Source organism: Lepus europaeus, chromosome 15, assembly GCF_033115175.1.
Source record: "Lepus europaeus isolate LE1 chromosome 15, mLepTim1.pri, whole genome shotgun sequence".
NCBI lineage: Eukaryota > Metazoa > Chordata > Mammalia > Lagomorpha > Leporidae > Lepus > Lepus europaeus.
This window is the reverse complement of record NC_084841.1, coordinates 34892299-34915881: the sequence shown is the minus strand read 5'-3', so window position 1 is coordinate 34915881 and position 23583 is coordinate 34892299. Positions and strand designations below refer to the sequence as shown.

At 39.7% G+C, this 23583-nt stretch overlaps 1 protein-coding gene across 3 annotated transcripts in view; it reads right to left on the bottom strand.

Annotated features, from left to right (window-relative positions):
• GHR (growth hormone receptor) overlaps positions 1-23583 on the bottom strand; it is a 293787-nt gene that overhangs the window by 29870 nt on the left and 240334 nt on the right. For all 3 annotated transcript variants that reach the window (XM_062211743.1, XM_062211742.1, XM_062211744.1), the window contains one exon: positions 3915-4044. In XM_062211743.1, coding sequence (XP_062067727.1) covers positions 3915-4044 — 130 coding nt within the window. The remainder of the gene's footprint in view (positions 1-3914; positions 4045-23583) is intronic.

Genomic DNA, 23583 nt, shown 5'->3' with positions numbered 1-23583 from the left:
GCGGCACCGGCACACCGGGTTCTAGTCCCGGTCGGAGTACCGGATTCTGTCCCGGTTGCCCCTCTTCCAGGCCAACTCTCTGCTGTGGCCAGGGAGTGCAGTGGAGGATGGCCCAAGTCCTTGGGCCCTGCACCCCATGGGAGACCAGGAGAAGCACCTGGCTCCTGCCATCGTAACAGCGCAGTGCGCCGGCCGCAGCGCGCCAACCGCGGCGGCCATTGGAGGGTGAACCAACGGCAAAAAGGAAGACCTTTCTCTCTGTCTCTCTCTCTCACTGTCCACTCTGCCTGTCAAAAAAAAAAAAAAAAAAATCTGTAAACCACCAGTGTAGTCTGGCCCTGATACTCTAATCCCTCAATCTGGCCCTTCCTAGATAAACTGGGCCAATTAGCTTATGCTAGTTTGGCTAAAGGATTCAAAATCATTTTTTTAATATAGAAAACCCAAAATATTAATGTTGCAAGATTAAGTTTGTGCTTACTTAGCTTGTATTTGAGATGTTTAAGGATGTGATATTTCACCCCTCGGATTTCAAACTCCTTTTAGTAAAAACCAAGAGAATCTTCTGAAAATTTATGAGATTTTCCCCTCCTCTGGGTCACACTGTCAGCAGTAGCCTTGGTTGTGCAGAACTTGGGTTTAGGCTGGGGTGTGTGGAAGAAGCCTTTAGACAGAATTGTGTGGCCCTGGTACATGAAGGTAAGGGACAAATAGAGAGTGGTAAAGACTCCATATTTTTGGATTTATCTCTTTGCTCACACTCAAATATGGTAAGTATTACAATAGTCAACAACTTTTTTTTTTTTTCTTTTTGACAGGCAGAGTGGATAGTGAGAGAGAGAGACAGAAACAAAGGTCTTCCTTTTTGCCATTGGTTCACTCCCCAATGGCCCCTGCGGCCGGCGCATTGCGCTGATCCGAAGGCAGGAGCCAGGTGCTTCTCCTGGTCTCCCATGCGGGTGCAGGGCCCAAGGACTTGGGCCATCCTCCACTGCCTTCCCGGGCCATAGCAGAGAGCTGGCCTGGAAGAGGGGCAACTGGGATAGAATCCGGCGCCCCAACCGGGACTAGAACCTGGTGTGCCCGCGCCGCAAGGCGGAGGATTAGCCTGTTAAGCCACGGCACCAGCAGTCAACAACTATTTTCATCAAGTGAGTCCACTTCAAGAGGATATTCTACTATTTCTCAAATCAGTTTGGTTAACTGTGCCTGAACAAATAACTTGTTTGATTGAACTAGTTCTTTGAGTTGCTGAAGTAAAGCCTGAAAATTATACTTACTAAATCTATCTGTCTTTATTTATTAATAATATGATCAACTCCATATATATTCAAAAGTGTCACCAAACATATTAGTTTTCTGTATGAATGTATTTATGTCAGATTTGTTTACGGACACCTAGCTCACTGTAGTGTTAGTCTCCAGGAAAAAAATGGTGTATTTGATATCTAATCACCTAACTTTTGTGTGCTCTTTGGTGTATATCCAAGAGGGTCTCTCACATAGAAGTTTGTTATCTGCAAATTAAGTACCCAGCTCTGCATTAAAAATGGTCTTCTACCATTTACAATATTCACAAAGAATCCAAAAATCATTTTTCTAACTCAGGAAGGAACTAGAATCCTGTATCATTATAGTTTAAAATGCTTATATTACCAATATTGAGAGAAATAGCTACCTTTTAGTGAATACTTGATATGGGTGAAGCTCTGTGCCAGGTGTTTTTCATGTATTAGAAATGAAATATCTACAAGAAGCCATGAGGCAAGCCTATTAAGGAGGAGGTTGAGTTGGGCACAGTCTGATCATTTGCAGAGCGTGACTTGGTGACAAAGTGAGGGAGCCAGGCTGAAATGCAGGATTGTTGTTCCTGAACACATGTCCTTAAGTATTTGCAGCATGATTCTCCCTTTCCCAGCTCCTCTGGGGGACAGACAACATTACCCTTGAGGTGATGACCAAGATCCTGGGAAAAAGGGTCATCACTAACCCTGCCACTTGGCTTGGGTCTTCTCTGGGAATTGGGTGTAAGAGATAATGAAGTGTTTAAGACGAAAGTTTAAAAAGGTCCCATATAAGAGAAAACAGAAAGGGAAATAATGCCAGTGAAGCTTAGAAAGAAACTTTTTTTTTTTTTTTTTGACAGGCAGAGTGAATAGTGAGAGAGAGAGACAGAGAGAAAGGTCTTCCTTTTTGCTTCTGGTTCACCCTCCAATGGCCGCTGCGGCCAGCGCATCTTGCTGACCCGAAGCCAGGAGCCAGGTGCTTCTCCTGGTCTCCCATGCGGGTGCAGAGCCCAAGGACTTGGGCCATCCTCCACTGCCCACTGCCTTCCCGGGCCATAGCAGAGAGCTGGCCTGGAAGAGGGGCAACCGGGATAGAATCCGGTGCCCCAACTGGGATTAGAACCCGGTGTGCCGGCGCCGCAAGGTGGAGGATTAGCCTGTTAAGCCACGGCGCTGGCCAGAAACTTTTTTTTATATCTATTTTTTAACTTGACAGGTAGAGTTATAGACAGAGAGAGAGAGCGAGAGAGAGAAAGGTCTTCCTTCCATTGGTTCACTCCCCAAATGGCCACTATGGCCGGTGCTGCACTGCACTGATCCGAAGCCAGGAGCCGGGTGCCTCCCCCTACCCCTGTCTCCCATGCGGGTGCAGGGCCCAAGGACTTGGGCCATCCTCCACTGCCTTCCCGGGCCACAGCAGAGAGCTGGACTGGAAGAGGAGCACCCGGGACTAGAACCTGGCTCCCATTTGGGATGCCGGCGCCGCAGGCGGAGGATTAACCAAGTGAGCCACGGCACCGTGACTATATCAAGAGAACTTTGTTTCACTCTTCTCATTATTTTATAGGACTATTGGTAAAAATGGAGGAGAAAAGTATTAGAACTACTTATTGAGGATAACTAATTTAAAAGGAACATATCTATTCTCCACAAAGATACTGAGCTGAGTCTTCTAAAAGGTACATTGCCTCAAAAAAACACCTATGGCTTTTTAAACACAAATAAAGTATAATTCAAAGCTGTCCCTTGGCAAGTCTGTTCCTAAGTAACTCTCTGATCTCTTTCCCTACTTGTCTCTCCATGTTCAATCCTGTGTCATGCGTGCTGGCCTTCTGCCTTCCTCAAACAAGCCAAGACTGCTTCAGGGCTTTGCACTTGCAGTTCCTCTGCCTGGACAGCCTTTTCCCTAAGTATTCAGGTGGCCTCTCTCACTTCATTCATGTCTCTGCTCTAATCAACCGTATCTGACAGGTCTCCTATGTCCTCCCCATTTTAAACATCACTCGGCACCTCTACACACACACATTCCTACATTCACATATGCACACATTCATGCACATCCACAAATACTCTCACGTGCATCCAAACATGCTCTCACCTTCACACACGCACGTACTCATGTACAGCCACATGCATTCCACACACATCACACATGGGCACACTCACACGCACCGTACATGCTCTCACCCACATTCACACAAGCTGTTATCCACACTCACACATGAACTCACTCTTGCCCATCCACACTCTCACCCACATTCATACATGCAAATCCATACACACTCCCATTGTGCTGGCACTCTTTATGCTCTTTCTGGCTTTATTTTTCTTAATAACCAATATTAACAGCTGACATATTGTCAGTCTCCCCGCACTGGAAAGGAATCTCTATGAGACCAGGGATTTTATCTTTTGTGTAATGACTGCTGTATCTCTAGTGTTTAAAGCAATACATAGCACTCAATTAAGAGCTTAATTAATATTTTTAAAATAAATGAATGAATGAATACACTTAAGTCATTAAAATAAATCACTTCCATTCCTAAACTGCATGCAACTCAGTGTACTCCAGTCTCACACACTGACAAATCTATGGAGAGAAAAATCAGAGGGGCACAAAGGCTGTACCTTCTAATATAGAACAGCTGCACGGATCCTGGGCTCTTTAAGCCATGATGAACCCCATCTGTCCAGTGGCATGAAAAAGTCTCCAGTTCAGGTGAACGGCACTTGGTGAATTTGGGCTTCCCAGAAGAATCTGTAGAATAAAAAGAAAAGGCAAAGATGGAATTAGGAGGGTCCCACGTGGTCCTAGTGAAACAGGTATCTACACTGTGCATGGAACGCCGTGACGTCTGTATCTAGGAGGTGACACCGATGTTTTCCAGAAAAGCTGTTTTCCTGCGGCACAGTTGCAGAGCTTACGGCTTGCTGGTGTCAGCTGTTGATTCTAAAGACATAGCATTTTGCCTTTATTTCAAGCATTATTCTTTAGGGTCTGTTTAAGAAACCAGAGATAGTGATAAGGACTTGGATTCAGGTAGTTCATTTGGAAGGTGGCCCCAGGAGCCAGATATGAGGGGTTGGGGGTAGTGGAAGGGAAGGGAAAACTGCTAATAATCTGTGTGATTGAGCTGGTTCCTACACTGGCCAGTTAGGGACCAACTTCACTGAGGCCCCTCTGAAACACTGCAAAATATGCCTCACCATTGTTCTAAAGAAGGTTGGGAATTTGTGACATTTATCTACCAGCTCACCAGAACTCACTGGTTGAGGATTGCCTTGGAGACATTGACCCCCATGAACTTCTTGAACATGCACTCTGGCTGAGGGAGGGTCTTTGCCTAGGCAGGCACCTGAGTATGCAGCAATGTGCATGGTGACAACTGTCATTGCAAAGGGCTGAGCTGACATCAAGTGGAGCCAGGAGATGCAGCACAGAGTCCACAACGTCCGCCACAGAGATTAAAAATATTCATTTATATATTCAATAGGCAGAGTAGCAGAGGGAAGGGGGGAGACATATATATGTATATATGGAGGGAGAGAGAGAGAGAGAGAGAGAGAGGATGAATCTTCCATCTGGCAGTTCAGTCTCCAAATACCTTCAACAGTTGGGGATGGGCCAGGTTGAAGACAGGAACCATGAACTACACCTGAGTTTCCCCACAGGGTGGCAGGAACCCAAAAACCTGGGCAATCAACCTCTGCTTCCCAGGAGCATTAGCAGGAAGCTCTACTTGAAGTGTGGAAGAGCTGGGATTTAAACTATGTACTCTGTTATGAGATGTGGGTGTCCCAAGTGGCAGCTTATTAACCCATTGTGTCAAAATATCTGCCCCTTTTTGATAAGAGTCACTTACATTTGTATTCTTGTAAGATTCAACTAGTAAATTCAGAAATGCAACGCCAAACAACCCAAGAATACATGTGTATCATTCTAATTTGGGAGGTGGAGAATGCTAACTATATTTTAGGATGCACTCTTCCAAAATTCCTCTGTACTTATGAAATCTGCAGTTACAGATGTGTAACAGGCAAGTTTGAAGCAAAAGTAATTTTTGTATAGCAATTCTCCATGTTCTGACAATCATGGCCATTTTGGTGGTGGTCAAGTTTATTTTTCTAATTTTTTTTTGGCTGCTTAAAACAATGATTAGTCTTCAATCTGATTCTAAATTTAATATAAAATGATCATTCTTGGGCATTAGAGTGCTCTCAATCTTAAAGTGTCTTTATGAATACTTTAAAAATATGTTTTAAAAATAAATAATATGTAATATATATATAAATTCCCAATTCCAAATACCGGAAACATATCTTGTGTCCTGAATCAAATCATGACTCTTTTTTCCTCTGGCAACAAAATCATCAGGGATGGCAAATTATCAGTCTTCTAAAGAAATGCAGCAGTCACCTATTCATTCACAGTTATTGAACATCAGTTATGTTCCAGGTCATTTTCTAGGGATAGAACAATGAGCAAAACTGCTAAAGTTCTGGTCTTGTACAATTTCCATTCTTTTTTTTTTTTTTTTTTTGGACAGGCAGAGTGGACAGTGAGAGAGAGAGACAGAGAGAAAGGTCTTCCTTTTGCCGTTGGTTCACCCTCCAATGGCTGCCACAGTTGGCGCACTGCGGCCGGCGCACCGCACTGATCCGATGGCAGGAGCCAGGTGCTTCTCCTGGTCTCCCATGGGGTGCAGGACCCAAGGACTTGGGCCATCTTCCACTGCACTCCCTGGCCACAGCAGAGAGCTGGCCTGGAAGAGGGGCAACCGGGACAGGATCGGTGCCCCGACGGGGACTAGAACCCGGTGTGCTGGTGCCGCAAGGCGGAGGATTAGCCTAGTGAGCTGCAGCGCCGGCCACAATTTCCATTCTAATGGGGGCTGGTGGATATAAGGAAAAACAAGAAAAATAAGCAGGGAAGAAGAGATGATAAGGTCGGGAAATAGAGACTTCTCCCTCTTAAACTAATATTCATGGAAATGTAGTGCAGAAGCTCACCGTTGGGTAAAATGTCCTTGATTATACCAGTACCCCTGGATGGTCAGGCCACAAGCAAGCAGCTCTTCAGGAAATCCTGAGTTGCAGATTTGTCTTTAGCCCTGGATCCCATGATGATGTCAGTATGAATATTTTCATAATAAAATTCCATGGTTATACTGTTGTAAAATATACTCATTCTCCTGCAAGAACTGACAAAGTTTTTGGGGCATGGATAGTATCTGCGTGGCACCAAGGACAGATGGTCAGCCCTCTCTGTAATCAGTGCATACTAACTCCTTGAGTGTGCTGAAATATAGGAGCTTGAGTAATCTTGTACACATGGATATTATGAGATATGTGTGTGTTTTGTTAGTTAAGCACTTATTATAATGTGAGAAGAGCTCCTGTTTCCTATTACCTGAGGTATGAAAAATAGTATTTTAGGTCCTTCTAGGAAATTAGCAATGATTAAAACATATTTGAACAATAACTTTTAATGCCTGTGCACTTGAAAAGAACATTTGAAATTCTAACTGTTCATTTGCTCAGTAGATAAGAAAATATACTAGATTAGAAATGAGAGATGTGCATTCTAACCCTGGCTGAGACACCATTTACCTTTGATTTTCCCAAGCCATTTTGGACTTAATATCCTAAATGGACTGAAGTAGATGAGTTACAAGATACTTTACAAATTCACTGGCACATATTCAACCATTAATAATAATATACAATATACTAAACCAGAACATAATTTTGGCATTTGATCTGAAACAATCAGAGAACACCAAATGCAAACGTTATTCACGTTCCTATACTCCCTGTGCAATAGGCTTGTCATACAATGGCATGAATAATAAACCCAACCCCCTAAACTTGGAACAGAAAGAAAACAAAAACTTTTTTAACTGAAAAAAAAAAAAAAACTTCAAAAGAGAACTAATGGGAAACATATTTTACTTGCTTAAACTTAGCACTCTTATGCCTATTCTGTTTCGTGTTAATTCCAGATGTATAGAAAGCCCATATTATATCTTCATTTGAAATAAGAAACAAGAAATTCATGGTCGTGTGCTAATGCGATGATGTGTGTGCCTACACAAGGAATCCTGACATAGACAAAGGGCAGCAAAGCTAATTTTTTCCCTCTTTGTTTTAATGTCTATTTCCCCCTCCCTTCCCCATAACGCCCCTGAGTGTTCCACACTCCAAAGCACCCTGAAATCTTGACAGTAGACTCAGAATTTATTTTCATTTCCTTTTTGGAGCTTTCATTTTGAAAATCAGAATTTCAACTTGTAGTTGCATCTTTATTTTAGTTCTATCAGTATGCTACATCATATTACATATTATATCATATTGATTATTTTACAGATATTATCTCATTTAATACCGACAGTGACTCTAGGAGGTGAGTGTTATTTCAATCCAGAAATGGGTGAAGCTGGAATTTAGATAAATGAATTTTCCAAGTTTATATTCCTGGAGGTAGCACAGTCTTAGCACTGGAAAAAAAGTTTTTTCTTTTTTTTTTTTGTTGTTGTTAGAAAATCTCTCTTGTTTTCAAAAAAATTCCCAGGAGGGAAAAATGACAAGTTCAGATGTTCTCTTAATGCAACTTTCAGAAATCAGTAACCTGGCAAGTCCCAGGAGCAGCAATTCCCAATCGTGACTGCACATTGGAAACGAGGGAGCTTCAAACATACTGAGGCTTGGGCCTATTCTCAGAGATTACAGTCAAATAGTCTGGGGGTGCAGCCAGTATATTGTGAGTCTTACATGTTCCCCAGGTGCGTGCAATATGCAGAAAACCAGGATTGCAGAGAAAGAAAGTTATACAAAGTTGGCCTTCTACTTTGTTAAGTTCTGCATTCAGTCCCAGCAGAGCTCTGGCTCAAGAGTGAATGCGTGGTGTAAACTCCTGGGAGCCCTGTTCAGGATGGTGTGGAGAGGACACAGATGTCATTGCCTTGGGAGAGTACAACAATACTTCCTGGTAAACATTTGGAAAACTAAGAGATACTCGAGCTGTATGAGCAAAATGGTGCAACTGAATGAAAATCCTGCCTAAACTTTGGATGGACTATAAACAGCAATAAAAATAATTAATAACTGAAATCGTATTGCTACTCAATTGTTGTTTGGAGAGTTCGGAGAGAGTTTTACTAAATTCAAATTTTTTAAAGTTGAGCAAGTTTGATATCATGTCCATACATTTGACAATGGAGAGACAGTTTAAGAGGGAGCTGGGTGGGTATTGCTGTTGTAACATCATCTTGACAGTTCTATGATTGATTTTTCATGTCAGATTGTCTGGGAAGGTTAAAATCAGCTTCCTTCCTTACTAACCCAGTGGCTCTCCCCTTGGAGCAAGATGACCTTCTTAAACAGGGCTAGGACCTCAAACAGCTGTTTGGTGTTAAAGTATTAACTTGTGTTTTGTCCCTCTGCTCTATGATAAGAGATGCTTTTCTGTCCTCAACCCACAGCAAGCAGAAAGAAAACAGCAAACGAAATCACATACCAGTTCCCAAAGTCTGTATGGGGTATGGAGTTAGGGGAGATGGAAGAAAAAGAGCAGTTGAAGTGGGAAGAAAAGGTTAGCGGGAAAGAAGTCTCTGAAGGAGAAAGGACAGTGTCCTTTAGAGAGCTCCACATTGTGGCGTAGAAGGCACTCAGTGGCCATCTGTCAGTAAATATAGATTATTCAGTGCACCTTGTCATGTAGACCATCAGCTGTCAGCAACTCCAGACACTTGTTATGACCCCTGAACAAATGGTCAGGGACTTAGATATTTTTCAGGAGGCTTAAGGGGAAAACCCACCCTCTAACCATAGTGTGATTAAATACAACCGATTGACAATTTCCCATTGAGTTGGATGGCAGTAGGTAAACAATACAAAAATGCAACAAAACATTCGCCCTTAATATGATTAAGAAAACACACTGACTTAAATTCGTACAAAAACATACTAAACAAAATGATTTTATGGAGAACATAAATGTCTTCAAACATGATTTTAATTCTAAATAGCAAAAGCAAGTTTAAGACCGAAAGAGAATATATGGTTATATGTGCATGAAAAATGAGAAGGGATATATTGTGAAAAAATAAAAGCATATGTGACCAAATAACTTTTAGTCCAACATGATGGATTCAGGGTCTGATGAGAAATCTGCACATGCAGTCAATCAAAGGTCAGTTTTCGAAGAGAACAGTCACAACATGTTCAGCCACTCTGATTTGGATAAAGAATAGTTACTGCTGAATGTAAGCCAAAGTGAGGAAACACTCATTGTCAAGTGGAATAACTTTCATATGTTCTGGGGATTGCATAAGCACACTGGCCCAGGCCAAGTGTGGTGAAACTGTTCCTTGTTCCTTCCACAAATAACAAACAAGGGACGGTGATTCTAGCAGTTAGTCCACTGCCTAGACTTAGGGTAAAATGTTCAGGTGACTGATGAGCCCACATGTGACAGTGAGTTAAAAACATATTTGTATTTAGCTTTTTATTGGGGAAAGACATATCACAGGATAGAACACGTATGATCTTCAAAGATTTTGGAATGAAGACAGGAAGATCTAATTTTGTCATAATGGGAAGAAGTTAGTATGTTCGATGTTAGAGGTTTTTGAAGTCTCCTCAGATAGGAACAGGATGAAGTGGGGAATGACAATATCATGGCACCTAAGACTTCTTGGGGGCCACCACTTGGCCTGTCACTGTTCTGCTCATTAAATATTAACTTTTTAAAGTGTTCACAATCAGAGAATGAAGTAGGTACCATTGTTCTCAACATTGAAAGGTGTGGAAATTGAAGCACAGAGAAGTAAATAATTGGCCTAAGGGCGTTTGGCTACTAAGTGGCACAGTCTTGATTCTAACTGGACAGTCACACAGTTTGTATTCTTAATCACTACACTGTGGCTTTCAAAGTTTTTGCAAATGATTTTCAGAAAAAATGTATTTTTTATATCATGACCCAGAATGTATGCATATTAATTTACATGGTACACACACATACACACACATAAAAGGTCTCAAAAATACCCTTACCACCTACAATTAATTTGTTCTATTTTATTTTATAAACAATGCTGCTTATGATTTCCTAATAGACCATCACTTACAGTTTGAGAAACATTGCATATGAAGCTAATTTTGCCTCTAGGCATTGAAAATTATGAATGTTGGTCTGTAATTCCCTCAAACCATGGCAAGATTATTAAATGAATAACAGAGTGGTATTTTTTTGATAGTTAAAACTTCCTTCTGGAATTCTTTTTCTTTTTTTTTTTTTTTTTTTTAGTTTGGAGTTGTTTATCTTAAAAATTTTTTTTTGACAGGCAGAGTGGATAGTGAGAGAGAGAGACAGAGAGAAAGGTCTTCCTTTTTTTTTTTGACAGGCAGAGTGGACAGTGAGAGAGAGACAGAGAGAAAGGTCTTCCTTTTGCTGTTGGTTCACCCTCCAATGGCCGCCGTGGTAGCGCGCTGCGGCCGGCGCACCACGCTGATCCGATGGCAGGAGCCAGGTGCTTCTCCTGGTCTCCCACGGGGTGCAGGGCCCAAGGACTTGGGCCATCCTCCACTGCACTCCCTGGCCACAGCAGAGAGCTTGCCTGGAAGAGGAGCAACCGGGACAGGATCGGTGCCCCGACCAGGACTAGAACCCGGTGTACCGGCGCCGCAAGGCGAAGGATTAGCCTAGTGAGCCGCGGCGCCGGCCGAAAGGTCTTCCTTTTAGCAGCAAAGATTTTGATGCTAGATCCTTGAGCTCTTCCATTACAATCTGTGTAATTTTGGGCAAATTGCTTGACCTCTTTAGTTTCTTCTACTGTAAAATGAGTAACATACATAAAACTCCTAGAACAGTGGCTGATACAGGGTAACCACCCTACTTTCCAGTCTCACAGTAAGTTATGATTTTTAAAAATTTATTTATTTGCAAAAGAGAGAGAGCAAGAGCCAGCTCTCATCTCCTGGCTCACTCCTCCAATTCCTTATGGTTGGGGCACTGAAGTTAGGAGCAGGGAACTCAATTCAGGTCTCCTATGAGGGCAGTATAGATTCAGCTACTTAAGCCATCACTGCTGCCTTCCAAGGATCACATTAGTAGGAAAATGGAGTCTCAGCCAGTGCCTGGAATTGCTATAATTTCTTTTCTTTCTTTCTTTTTTTTTTTTTTTTTTTTTTTTTGACAGGCAGAGTGGATAGTGAGAGAGAGAGAGAGAGAGAGAGAGAGAGAGAGAGAGAGAGAAAGGTCTTCCTTTGCCGTTGGTTCACCCTCCAATGGCTGCTGCAGCCGGCGCATCGCGCTGATCCTAAGCCAGGAGCCAGGTGCTTCTCCTGGTCTCCCATGCGGGTCCAGGGTCCAGGAACTTGGGCCATCCTCCACTGCCTTCCCAGGCCATAGCAGAGAGCTGGCCTGGAAGAGGGGCAACCGGGATAGAATCCTGTGCCCCAACCGGGACTAGAACCCGGTGTGCCGGCGCCACAAGGCGGAGGATTAGCCTGTTAAGCCATGGCGCCGGCCTATAATTTCACTGTTTCAAAAAGATACATTTTGAATATCATGGTTTTGAGACATCAAAAGATAATGACACTAAATAATTACACAAAAACAATTAGCACTAAATTCAGTAGAATTTATCTTTTAGTTGGTTAAGGTAAGGGGCATTCTAGATAATACAATTAAATAATTAAACTAAGAAGTGAGAGGATGTAGAGTAATTGGAACCCTCAAATACCTCTTATAGAAATATGGAAATCATTGCTCATTAATTTAAACCCATCATTGTCACAAAAGTAGGGATTTGAAATTCATGGTACAAGACACAGCTGGATCCCTTGAACATAAGAAAACATCATTTAAAAATATTTATTTATGAAGCTGTGGATTGTTACTGAGCCATTTTTGGGATTGGAGCTAATATGCTAGAAACGAAGAGGCAAGGAAATAAAGCAGTTGTTTGTTTAGGATGGAATTGGGTGTGCCCTTCCGTTATCGTGACTGTGTCTGCTGGGCAGTGTTCGGGATTTTCCCCTCTTGTTTCGGCGTGTGGTGCTGTGGCTCTGAAGGAGGAGATTCCCTGTTTGGTGCTGAGACCACCGTCCAGCCTGGCTCCTGGGAGCTCATGGTTGCTGTACTGTGTCCAGCCCTCTCTGCCCTGCTTCTTAGGTGAATTCCCTAATCTCTCTCCATTCTCTCTTAAAATGTTTTCTTGCTGGAAACACAGTGAGGCCATCCCCACCTAGTCTGTGGTGTGGCAGCGTTCACCATGGTCCACCTAGCCCACAGGCACTTAGAGTTGGTTTTGGGGTTTTACGTTACTTTTTGTATTGGGCATCTTTGGTACCTGTGAAGTTAGCTGTTGTTATTTCTATTTAATCCGAGACAGATGATACAGATTAAAGAGACCTGAATAACAAAAATTATTTATAAAACAGAGTAACAAAGACAGAGAGAGAGAGAGAGAGAGAGAGAAAGAGAGAGAGAGAGATAAAAAGAGAAAGCGATAAAAAGAGAGAGAAAGAGAATGACTCTTTCATCCTCTGTATCATTCCTCCAATAGCTGCCATAGCCTGGGCTGGGCCAGGCTGAAGCCAGGAGCCAGGAACTCCACTGGGGTCTCCCATACACATGGCAGGGCCTCAAGCACTTGGGCCATTGTCCCCTGGTCTCCCAGGTACATTAGCAGGGAGCTAGACTGGTAGCTGAACAGCTGGGACTTGAACAGGTCCTCTGACATGAGATACTGGTGTTGCAAGTGGTAGCTTAACCTGTTTCACCACAATGCTGGTTTCTGAAAATATCTTACATGAAAATTAACTGAAGTGATTGTGAATGAGGTTTGTCAGGTTCTTTTTAAAGAAACCATCCAAATTCCTAAAAATTAGTAGCTGGTACAAAGGCTACAGTCATGGTGGAATCACTCAGGGAATTTGTAAAAATAGCAATGTGTACATTTTACCCTTTGAGATTCTATTTATTAAAATTATTATTTAATTTTTATTATTTGTGAAATAGAGACTCACACACAGAGTGCACAATCTCTCCTCCACTGGTCCACTTCTTAAATGCCTGCAGTAACCAGCGTCCAGGCTGGGGCAGGTTGAAGCTGGGAGCTGGGAAGGGAAATCAGTCCAGGTCTCATATGTGGCTGGTAGGAATCCAACTATTTGAGCCATCACTTCCTGCTTCCCAGGGTACACATCAGGAAACCAGAATTGAGAGCCAAGCCAGGATTTGAACTCAGGCACCCTGGTATGGGATGCAGGCATATGAATAGCTACATCAAATGCCCACCCTTAGATTCTATTTTAGTTGGCAATTAATGGAATCAGCAATTTAATTGTATCAGCATTGGATTCTTAAAGGCTCCCAGTGATTTTAATGTGTAACATTTAATGATTAATTTGAGAACAAGTGACTTCTGTCATCTTTTCCCTTCTGAACTCAGAAGATATCCTGCTTGCTACCACCGGAGTCTCTTGTCTGCTTCTCACATGTCAAATTCTTAGCCAGGAGTAGTAGGAAAAAGTAAATGTGGGGATATTCCAGTGCAAGCCTGCAGTATGGCAATGCTTTGCCAATGTCAAGTCTGTCACTAGAAAATATGAACCTAATGAAGGCTAAGGGGAGCCTTCCTATTTTCAGAAGAAACCAATTGAGAAATGAGACTTTATGTTTCCCATTTTGTGGAAGGCATTTATTTCTAACTGATGATGATAGTTTTATTTCTAAAGCTTGAAGTTTCAAATGCCAATAAAACAGGGTCTTCTCATGTAGTAAGCACACTGAAAGTTTTTAGTTTTAGGGTTTCAAGCTACATTCAACATTCATTCATTTGTTTATTTATACAACAATCATTGATCCCTGCATATGTGCAGTCTTAGGCTTAACGTTATCACTTGCTGATACAGTAATTCACCCCAAAGATTATGATACCATAGACAGAGTATTTCATATAAGGTGCCAGGCCAATGCCCCGAGAAGGAGAGTTAGTTTAGTCACCATTTATTTTTTAAATGTTTGTTTATTAATTTTTCATCTACTTGGAAATCGGGGAGGGGAAGGGAGAGAGAGAGAGAATGTCTTCCAATCACTGGAACTCCATCCTGGTCTCCAACATTGGTGACAAGAGCCCAAGCATTGAATTCATATCTGTTGCCTCCCAGGTGCACTAACAAGAACTGGATTGGAAGCTGAGTAGTCAGTACTTAAATTGGCACTTCAATATGAGATGTGGGCCTCCCAAGTGGTGGTTTATCTCAGTGTACCGTAACACATCCTCTAGTCATTATTTCTTAATCACTTTTACTCTGTGTAATTCTCTGGTTTGGTGTAATTACTTCCATTACATGTTTGAATTCCTAAGTTTATATCCTTATATTAGATTGTTTCTATGAACTACACTGAATCTGTTCTCTTTGTATTAATATTATATTAACATGAGAATTGTGTTGAGTAATTATCATTCATTTGCTGTGACCCTGAGAATCTAATATATTAACAAATTTTTGAAAAAATGTCATGGATATGCTGCACTTTCATTTTATTATTATATATAATATAATATAATATATATGTATATATATACACACACAGGCATGGCCTCTCAAATGCAGGAACAGAGATAATTTTCTGTTAATACTTTTAAGTATCCATATTTCTCAGAACATAACCTGCCATCCTCTTATGTGTGTGTGTTCATTTTTACTTAAAACTATGCATATATATATATTGATGCAATAAGTCACCTGTGTCAAATTTCATTTTTCTAAACCAGAGGTTCTCAATTAGGAATGAGTTTTCCTCCCAGGATACATTTGGCAATGGCTGGGGCTATTTTTTTGGACAAAACCGGACGAGGTGGTGATATTAGTATTCAGTGGGTAGAGGCAAGAGCTGCTAGGAACACCTTATAATGTATAGGACAGTTCTTGCTACAAAGAATGATCTGGTTCAAATAGCACTAGTGTCCTGTTCCATATAAATAAAGTCACTAAATTACAAAATAATTCTCCAAAATTTAAATATGTCCTCAATTAAGCTAAGATAAATTTGAAAGCTCCAATCTCTCCTACTCCCTTGACTATCTAACTTTTTCTATTCAATGAAAACCATCTTGGCTTTCTAAGTTTTTTTGGAGTTTTTAAGAATTCACATCAGATATTTCATGTTTCAATTAATCAGCAAATATTTATGCAGCATTTATTGTGCTTAAACCACTGTTTAGTTGCTATAAGAATGAAGGCAGAATCTAGTATAGGAAGATTCTAGTAGAGGAAGTAACACCGAAGCACATGTAGAAATAGCTAATCAAAAAGGTAGTCAGAGATAATTTGTTTCAGGTATTGGAGAAAATAATCACCCCCAAGGGTCAGAGAGATAGAAGGTTTCAAAGAGGAGTAAGCACAGGGTGATCAACACGCTGCTGCTGATCACCAACAAAATACCACCAAGGACACATCTGTATTTGCACAAGGTCCTCGGCTGTGCATATGCACGCTGAAGACTGAGAAGCATTGACCTGGGCTCCTAACCACCAGATGACGCTTTTGATAATTGGACCAACTCTGGCTGCACTTTAAAATAATCTGTTGATCTTTAACAAAATATCTTCCAAAAGGCTCATTTAATTAGATTGGGGTGATGCCTGGGCATTGGTGTTGCCCCAGGTGATTCTAATGCGCAACCAGGGTTGAGAACCACTGAATTAGAACAATGAGCTTCTATGTTAGACTAGTACAATGAATTCCTTAAGTAAATATATTGAAAGGGCCTACAAATACTGAGACATGTGAAAAACAACCCAAATAAGGATTATCAAGGTGAAGGAGCATACATTGAATCCCTGGGTGAAATGGACCAACTCCCATGTAATGAGTCAGCTCTAGGGAATGGTAGTGTAGACAGCAGAAGACCCTCCTGTGGGTGATCTTACTGGGGTCTCGCAAGAAGCTTTGACCTTAAATCCCACTTGTGTGCTTACAGCTGTGTTTCAAAGGTTCTAAAGTTGAAGTTTCAAATATATATATGACAGTGGGAGTGCAGTTGCCTTAATTTGGTAGTCATGGAAGTTACTTCGGCATTGATCCTGTGAGCAGAGCCAGCTCCAAGCCCTAGGACAGCCCTGTGTCAGTCCAAACAGAATAGCCATGTTTGCATTTGTGTGAAAACTACTTTCACAGAGCACATTATTAATACAAACCCTGGCACCACTCTTCTGGAGCTAATTTCCTTAGTCTTCCCAGTTAGTCATTTGTGTTTCTTTTGGAGGCTTTTTGTTGGAGAGATTTGTAGTTTAGAGAGATGATTCCTAAACTTTAATGTACAGACATCGCCTGGGAATCCTGTTAAAACATGGATTCAGTAGGTGAGGCCCTCAATTTTGCTCCTTGGACAAGTTCCCAGATACTGACAATGCTGACCTGGAGATGCTATTTGGAGTAACAAGAGTTTACATTTGTGTGCTCAATGTGGTGGCCACTAGCCTTGTCTGGCTATTGAGCACTTGAAATGTGGCTAGTGTGACTTTGGAACTGAATTTTAATTTCATTAGATTTTAAGTAGCTTACATTAAAATTTAAATGGAAAGAGGTACAAATATTGTCCCTAAGTACAATTATGTTTCACTCTGTTGAAAATTAAGCATCTCAATTGCTGTGTAATATAAAGTTAAAATATTCACCAGATTTTGAAGGTTTTCTATGAAAAAATAATGCATTATCTTATTAGTAGTGCTTTTATTAGACTTACTATGTGTTCAAAAGAGAACATTTTGGTTACATTGAGTTAAATAAGATACATTAAATTAACTTCATCTGTTTCTTTTGGTTTTCCCATGTGGCTACTAGAAAATTTAGAATTTCATATGTGCTTACATCCTATTTCTATTTGAAGTGATGGTTTAGATGGTATAACTTATCTAAAGGGAAAACATATGTATTTGAAAGGAAGAATTCATAAAATACATTGTGTCAAGTTTTAAAGTAAATAGTTTCCTTAGATATCTAGAACAAGGGAAATCTCTTCATTACCAACCAAAATGGAAGCTGCTTTGTCATTGATGCATCCAGTCACTCTTAAATATAAAATAAATTTAAGTAAGATGTATGGGCACCCTAAGTTTCATGGTATGGTTTGTCAGCTTCCACATTATTGATATTTTATACCCAATAATTGTTTGTTGCAGAGTGTTGTCTTATGCATTGTATTATAGGATATTTATCATCATTTCTAGTTTCCACCTAGTAGATATCAGTAGCACTTGCTTCTCTCTCAGTTGTGAGAATCAAAATGTGTATAGACATTGCAAAAAGTCTCTTGGGGGATCAAATCACCCCTTTTGAGAACCACTACTTTATGGGAATGTACCAATCACTTTCTAATGTCTCAGTTATAGATGCTTTAATTACAGTTAAATTACATAACTGCATCTAATTAAAAATTATTTTTAACTACCATTGGTTGAGCTCCTACTCTGTGCTAAACTCTTACCATGTGCTTTCTCATTTCACCTTACAACTCTTTGGTGTGGAATGTTGTATGATAGTGTTACAATCCTCATGTTACAGATAGGGAAATTAAGTTCCAGAAAGGTTAGACAACTTTTAGACAAAACACAAAGCTAATAAGTAGCAATGCTGGGATGTTGGTCCAGACTTTTCTCAATTCAAAACTTTTGTCCCCATATGCTGTGCTGCCTCTTTCGACTTTATGTGACTCTTCTCTCTAAGGTGAGGTATATTTTTTGCCATTGGGCTCAAATACTTATCAGCTTCTATGAGCTGTTAGATACTTTGTAGAGATTAAAGCTTAGAGATTAACTATTCTGTTCTTGATTTGAGAAGGTCCTGCACTTCATCTTTTACTCTCATTTATATGAAGTAAATAGGAGAAGCTTCTTTATTATCAGAATCATACCCATTCCCTAAATAACAGTGCCAGATTGCTACAAATGAGAAATTAGACAATCCTTTGTCTCAGAAGTTTTCAGTCTGGTTGGAAAAATAAAATCTAAACATATGAAATCATCTCAAAATAAAATATTGTAAATACTAGAGTAGTTTCATAGACGTGCATAAAGAAAGTGAAAGACCAATATAAGTTACAATAAACATTAAAGGCTTCTTAGAGGAGTTCTGGTAGGAAACAGACAAAAAAATGGGGGTGGAGTCTAAGATATTGATTATTTACGACAGGCATTATGTTCCTCAATTTCCATTGTGAGTGAAGAGAAAAGGTTACATGCATATTGGTGAGTATCTATTCATCCTTTGGTAGGCAACATTCCATTGGTGAACTCTCAAGAACAAAGAACAAAGAACTCTCAAGAACAAGTAAAAGCATAGTCCCCATTTGCCCCTCTCTCTTGCAAATCAGTGTTTCTCCTTACTTCTAATCATAAGAAAAGGACAAATGGACCATAGAAGAGGTAGAGAAGCACCATTCATTGTAGACATTAAAGAAGATTCTGTGAACATGACTTTGGTAGAGAAGATAGTTTATATATAGCCACAGACTCTCAGAGTTGCGAGAGACCTTGACAGACATCAGATCCATCATTAATCCAAATGAAGAAAATGATGCCCCAAAAGAAATATCAATTGACCAAGGCCACACAGCTGGTGAAAATCTTGACTGCATTTCATTGCTTCTATGAAATGAAAACCAGAGTCACAAACTTAGATAACTTCTTGATTGTAACTATTATACAGATATTTACTTCATAGCCACCAACTGCTAAACTCATGCCCAATTTCAAACTCTCATATTTATAGTGAGGAACCCAAGCTTGATCCTGAGACCTAAAATCTATGACACAATACTGAGACTATGTTCAGGGTCAGAGTGTAAGACAGGTGCCTGGCGAGGCATTATGAAAGCTTGTAAGAAACAACAACAAATGAATCATTTTGAATGTTGATATTCAACTATGTAATGGGTTCAAAATTCCAGGTATGATCAGAGTATTTTATTACTATGGATGCCAGCAAATAGTTATTTAGATACACAGTCATTTAAGTAGGAAATTTAAAATAAAATGAAGCATTCAGAGTGAGTCAAAATTTGTCTGAATAAACTAAAAGTTTCCATGAGCATCATGTTCTTTCATGCTCTCAAACATAGTTAGAGAAATCGTGATTTTTGCATCAATTTTTTAATTTTTAAAATTTGTGATTAATGTGAAATAATTATACATATTTATGGAGTACAGTGTGATATTTCAATGTATTTATAAAGTGTGTACTCAAATAATGGTAACTAACATTTCTATTTTCTTTTTTTTTTGTTTGAAGCCTTTGAGCTTCTCTGTTCTGTCTTTATAAATTATAAAGTGTATATTCCCAGCTATTCACTCCACTGTGCTTTGGAACTTTATAACTTATTCCTTCTACTTAGCTGTGTTCTTACATGTTCTTACATGTTCTCCAACCTCCCTTTATTTTCTGTTCACATCTTCCCACCCTCTAGTAATCACTATTCTACATGAAGACATATATGTTGCTGTGTGTGGGGATTCTTTTGCTTTTAAAAATTTTATTAAAGAAATTTATTAATATGTTAGATTACCAGAGTTAAAATAAATGCATGATAATTACTATAATTCTCATGAATTCTCATGTTAATGTGATATTAATACAAAGCAAACAGATTCAATGTAGTTCCTAAGTACAATTCTAAGAATATTATGATACTTCCCATCCTGCCTCCCTCCTATATTTCTTCCTACATTCCTTCCTTTTTAAAAAATATTTTGAGATATCATATTTTTAATTTACATTACAGTCAAAAGCTTAATACTCTACTACACAAAGAGTTGTTGTTGTTTTTAAAAACAATGTGATTCCTCCTTACATATAGTATTGTGCTAAGAATTATTAAAGGTGAATTGTTACAATTTTAAATTGTACAATGGTTGACTCCTGGGCAGGCAGGGAGAAAGAATATGCATTTCCACAATTTTGTTCCTGTCCATCATAGGTAGAGGAATAATCAGAAGATAGGCAATACACATCGATGAAAAGACAAGTTTAGGAGGGGATGTTTCAGGATGGGACATCAGGATTCACGAGACTGACAAGAACATTAACAACAGCTCACTGTGAGGATGCATAATGAAAGTTTTTGGAAGGAAGTAAAATTAGGGGCTGTATAATTGTCTAAAGGACTCCAAAGATTACCTAGTTTCCTGTCTTCAAAATGGATCTTGTAAGCTTGATACATTGGGGAATGAGAAGAAAATATTTAAAAAATTTATTTATATTGTTTATGTACAATAGGAAAGAAATTAGGGTCCCCTAATAGGGAACACATAGAATCCCATGGAGCCTTCATCCAGCCCACGTCTGAGTCACATGTTCTGTGCTATGATAGGAACTGTGCAGGAGAGTGGCAGGGCTGTGATTCAGAAGGGTTGAGAGAAATAGAATCTGCTTATCTCATAGCCTTAGAGTACTTCTCACAGGTTTGACACGGCTGATTTAGTGTATAAACAGATTTTAGTATTATGTTGATTTAACTAATCATAAAACAAGTGGTTTAAAATATTCATGTAAAGAAACTTCATTTAATGTTAAAACTAATAATGCAAGCCCAAGTCAATAATAAGATGACTGAGCTGATACTTTTCTTTCTGCTAGAATAAGCCCTGCACTAACCAAATCTGGAAAGAAATTTGACTTTCAAAATAGGAATTGTATCAGAGACTAGTTAAAGCTTACTTCTACTTTATTAAGAATGAACCTATAACTTGGTGTATATTGTGCCCTTCCTAAATATGTCAGTCAGCTACAGTCTATAATTGAAATAAATGAAACATAGACCCTACCCTTCAAACTGCTATTTCATAAACTGCTAACTGAAGACTCCCCCTCTCAAAGAAGCAAATTTGTTAAGCACATTTCAGCAAGTATTTTGTTCTATTAAACATTAAAATTATTCAAAATTATTGCTTGTCTCAACTTTGCCAAGACTTTAAAATTTGCATTTTTAATTGTTTTATAATGGACAAAATACATTAGAACATTTTGCATATAATTTAAAAACATATAAATATGTATATTGCCAGTATGTATTCAAAATTATTTTACTAATGGAACATAGAATGTACATTTTAGTGATTTATGACTGAGTAAAATCCCTTTCAGTTACATGAGTAAAATAAGGCTAGAGGCTCAAAGATGGCCAGTGTCAGTATAAGGCATAGACCTGCATATTCTTATTCAAACTCTTTCTGTTTTATTGTACTCTGCTTCCACACCTCCCTCAGGGTTAACTTAACAGGATGCACATTTAGGTACAAAGATCCAAGGCATATACTTGAGTTCCTTATTTTCTTATAAGTCTCCAAAGGATTGCTGTTAGAGCACAAAGGTACAGAAATATTAATGAAAAGACATCTGCCTATCAGATAAAATATAACTACATACTAATAAAAGACCTAGATATTGGAGTAGAAAACACTATCGGATAAGTTAAACACTTAAAATGAAATCTTTTCAGATGAACATCCATAAAGGAAGAGAAGTTCTAAAAATGTATTTACAATTTTGGACTATACAAAAGAATGAGGAATGCCTTAAAAATAAATGTTTGGGGCCGGCGCTGTGGTGCAGTGGGTTAACGCCCTGGCCTGAAGCACCAGTATCCCTTATGGGTGCCGGTTTGAGACCTGGCTACTCCACTTCTGATCCAGCTCTCTGCTGTGGCCTGGGAAAGCAGTAGAAGATGGCCCAAGCCCTTGGGCCCCTGCACCCGCGAGGGAGACCCCGAAGAAGCTCTTGGCTCCTGGCTTCAAATTGGCACGGCTCCGGCCGTTGCGACCAACTGGGGAGTGAACCATCAGATAGAAGATCTCTCTCTCCCTCTCCCTCTCTCTCTCTCTCTCTCTCTCTCTGTATCTCCTCTCTCTGTGTAACTTTGAGTTTCAAATAAATAAATAAATATTTAAAAAAATAAATAAAAGTTTGATTTGGGTATGGTGAAAATAATCTGGCCTTCTGGGGAACGCATAGGGCATTCTGTTCTTAACCACGTTTCCAAGACCCTGATGATCTAACCTTTTGGCTCTTTGTAAGACCTTTGCTGCAATTAATAATCTGTACAAACCTCGCCAAGAAAAGTATATTCCCTTTCTATAGGCCGGTGATTGGAAAATGGACTGGCTGGTTCACTTGCTCCAGGAAAGATATGAGGGCTCATTAAACATCAGGTTTCTGGGCTCCATCCAAGAGTCAAATTCTCTAGGAGGGGCTTGGGAATCTCCATTCTGATTACCATAGTTGGCTTGTATGTTTTGTTGTCTCAACTGTAGGCAGAAAGTACTGTTTGATAACTGGAAAAGGAGAAAAGCAAGTTCCAAAGCTCCCCTCCTGTCTTGAGGTCATTAAAGGCTCATAATTGAAGACATATTTTATCCATATCATAAGCTTTGGTAGGAATGAAGGAATTTCTGGCTCACAAGGATAATCAGTACTTACTATATATAAGTAAGTTACATAAACACAGACATTTACTGCTGAAGACAACCATAGAAGGTAGTTAGTATTATCCTTGTTTTATAAGTGGGAAATGTAAAACTCTGAGAGGTTAAACATCTTATAGTCATTCAGCTAGCAAGAGATAGAAGTGAGATTGAACCAGATCTGTGCAATTCAAAGCCAGTGCATTTTCAACCTCCTTCTCTCCACTTCCATCTCCTATTAGCGGTATGGTTCTGAAATTCAAGGCACCATTGATTAATAGATGAGGGTTATGGTAAAAGTATTGAGGGGATAGGAAGATAGGAGAGAGGCTAGAGTGTCTAGCAAGAAGACAATATGCAGGCATTTCTTTGACCATGTAATGAAACTGCAGTAACTTTCAACAGAACCTCTCTAAACTGATGAGTTAGTAGCATGAAAGCTGTAGGTCAACAAACAGGAAGTAGTCACTCCATTTGGAATAGAACACAGAGTTCCTGTCTTAGGAGAAAATTTACAGGATCATCAACAGCAACAAGTGGACAGGTCAGCTGTTGGGTTTCACGTCTTCCATGGACACAGAAGATTTAATATCTCCCCAGAGCAATGGCCAGCACTGATTCAACAAACGATATCTTTCAATTAGGAGCACAGCTGCCACTTCCTATAGCAACCAAGATTTCCTGGGTGGTCTTTCGCCTTGCTGTAATTATTAATTTAACTTTATTTATAGCCTCAGACAGGTCTTACTAAAGAGGTTAAGTGTGGTTATTATTCACTGAATACAGCTGCATTACATTTGTTCGCATGCCAATAATGCAATCTCACA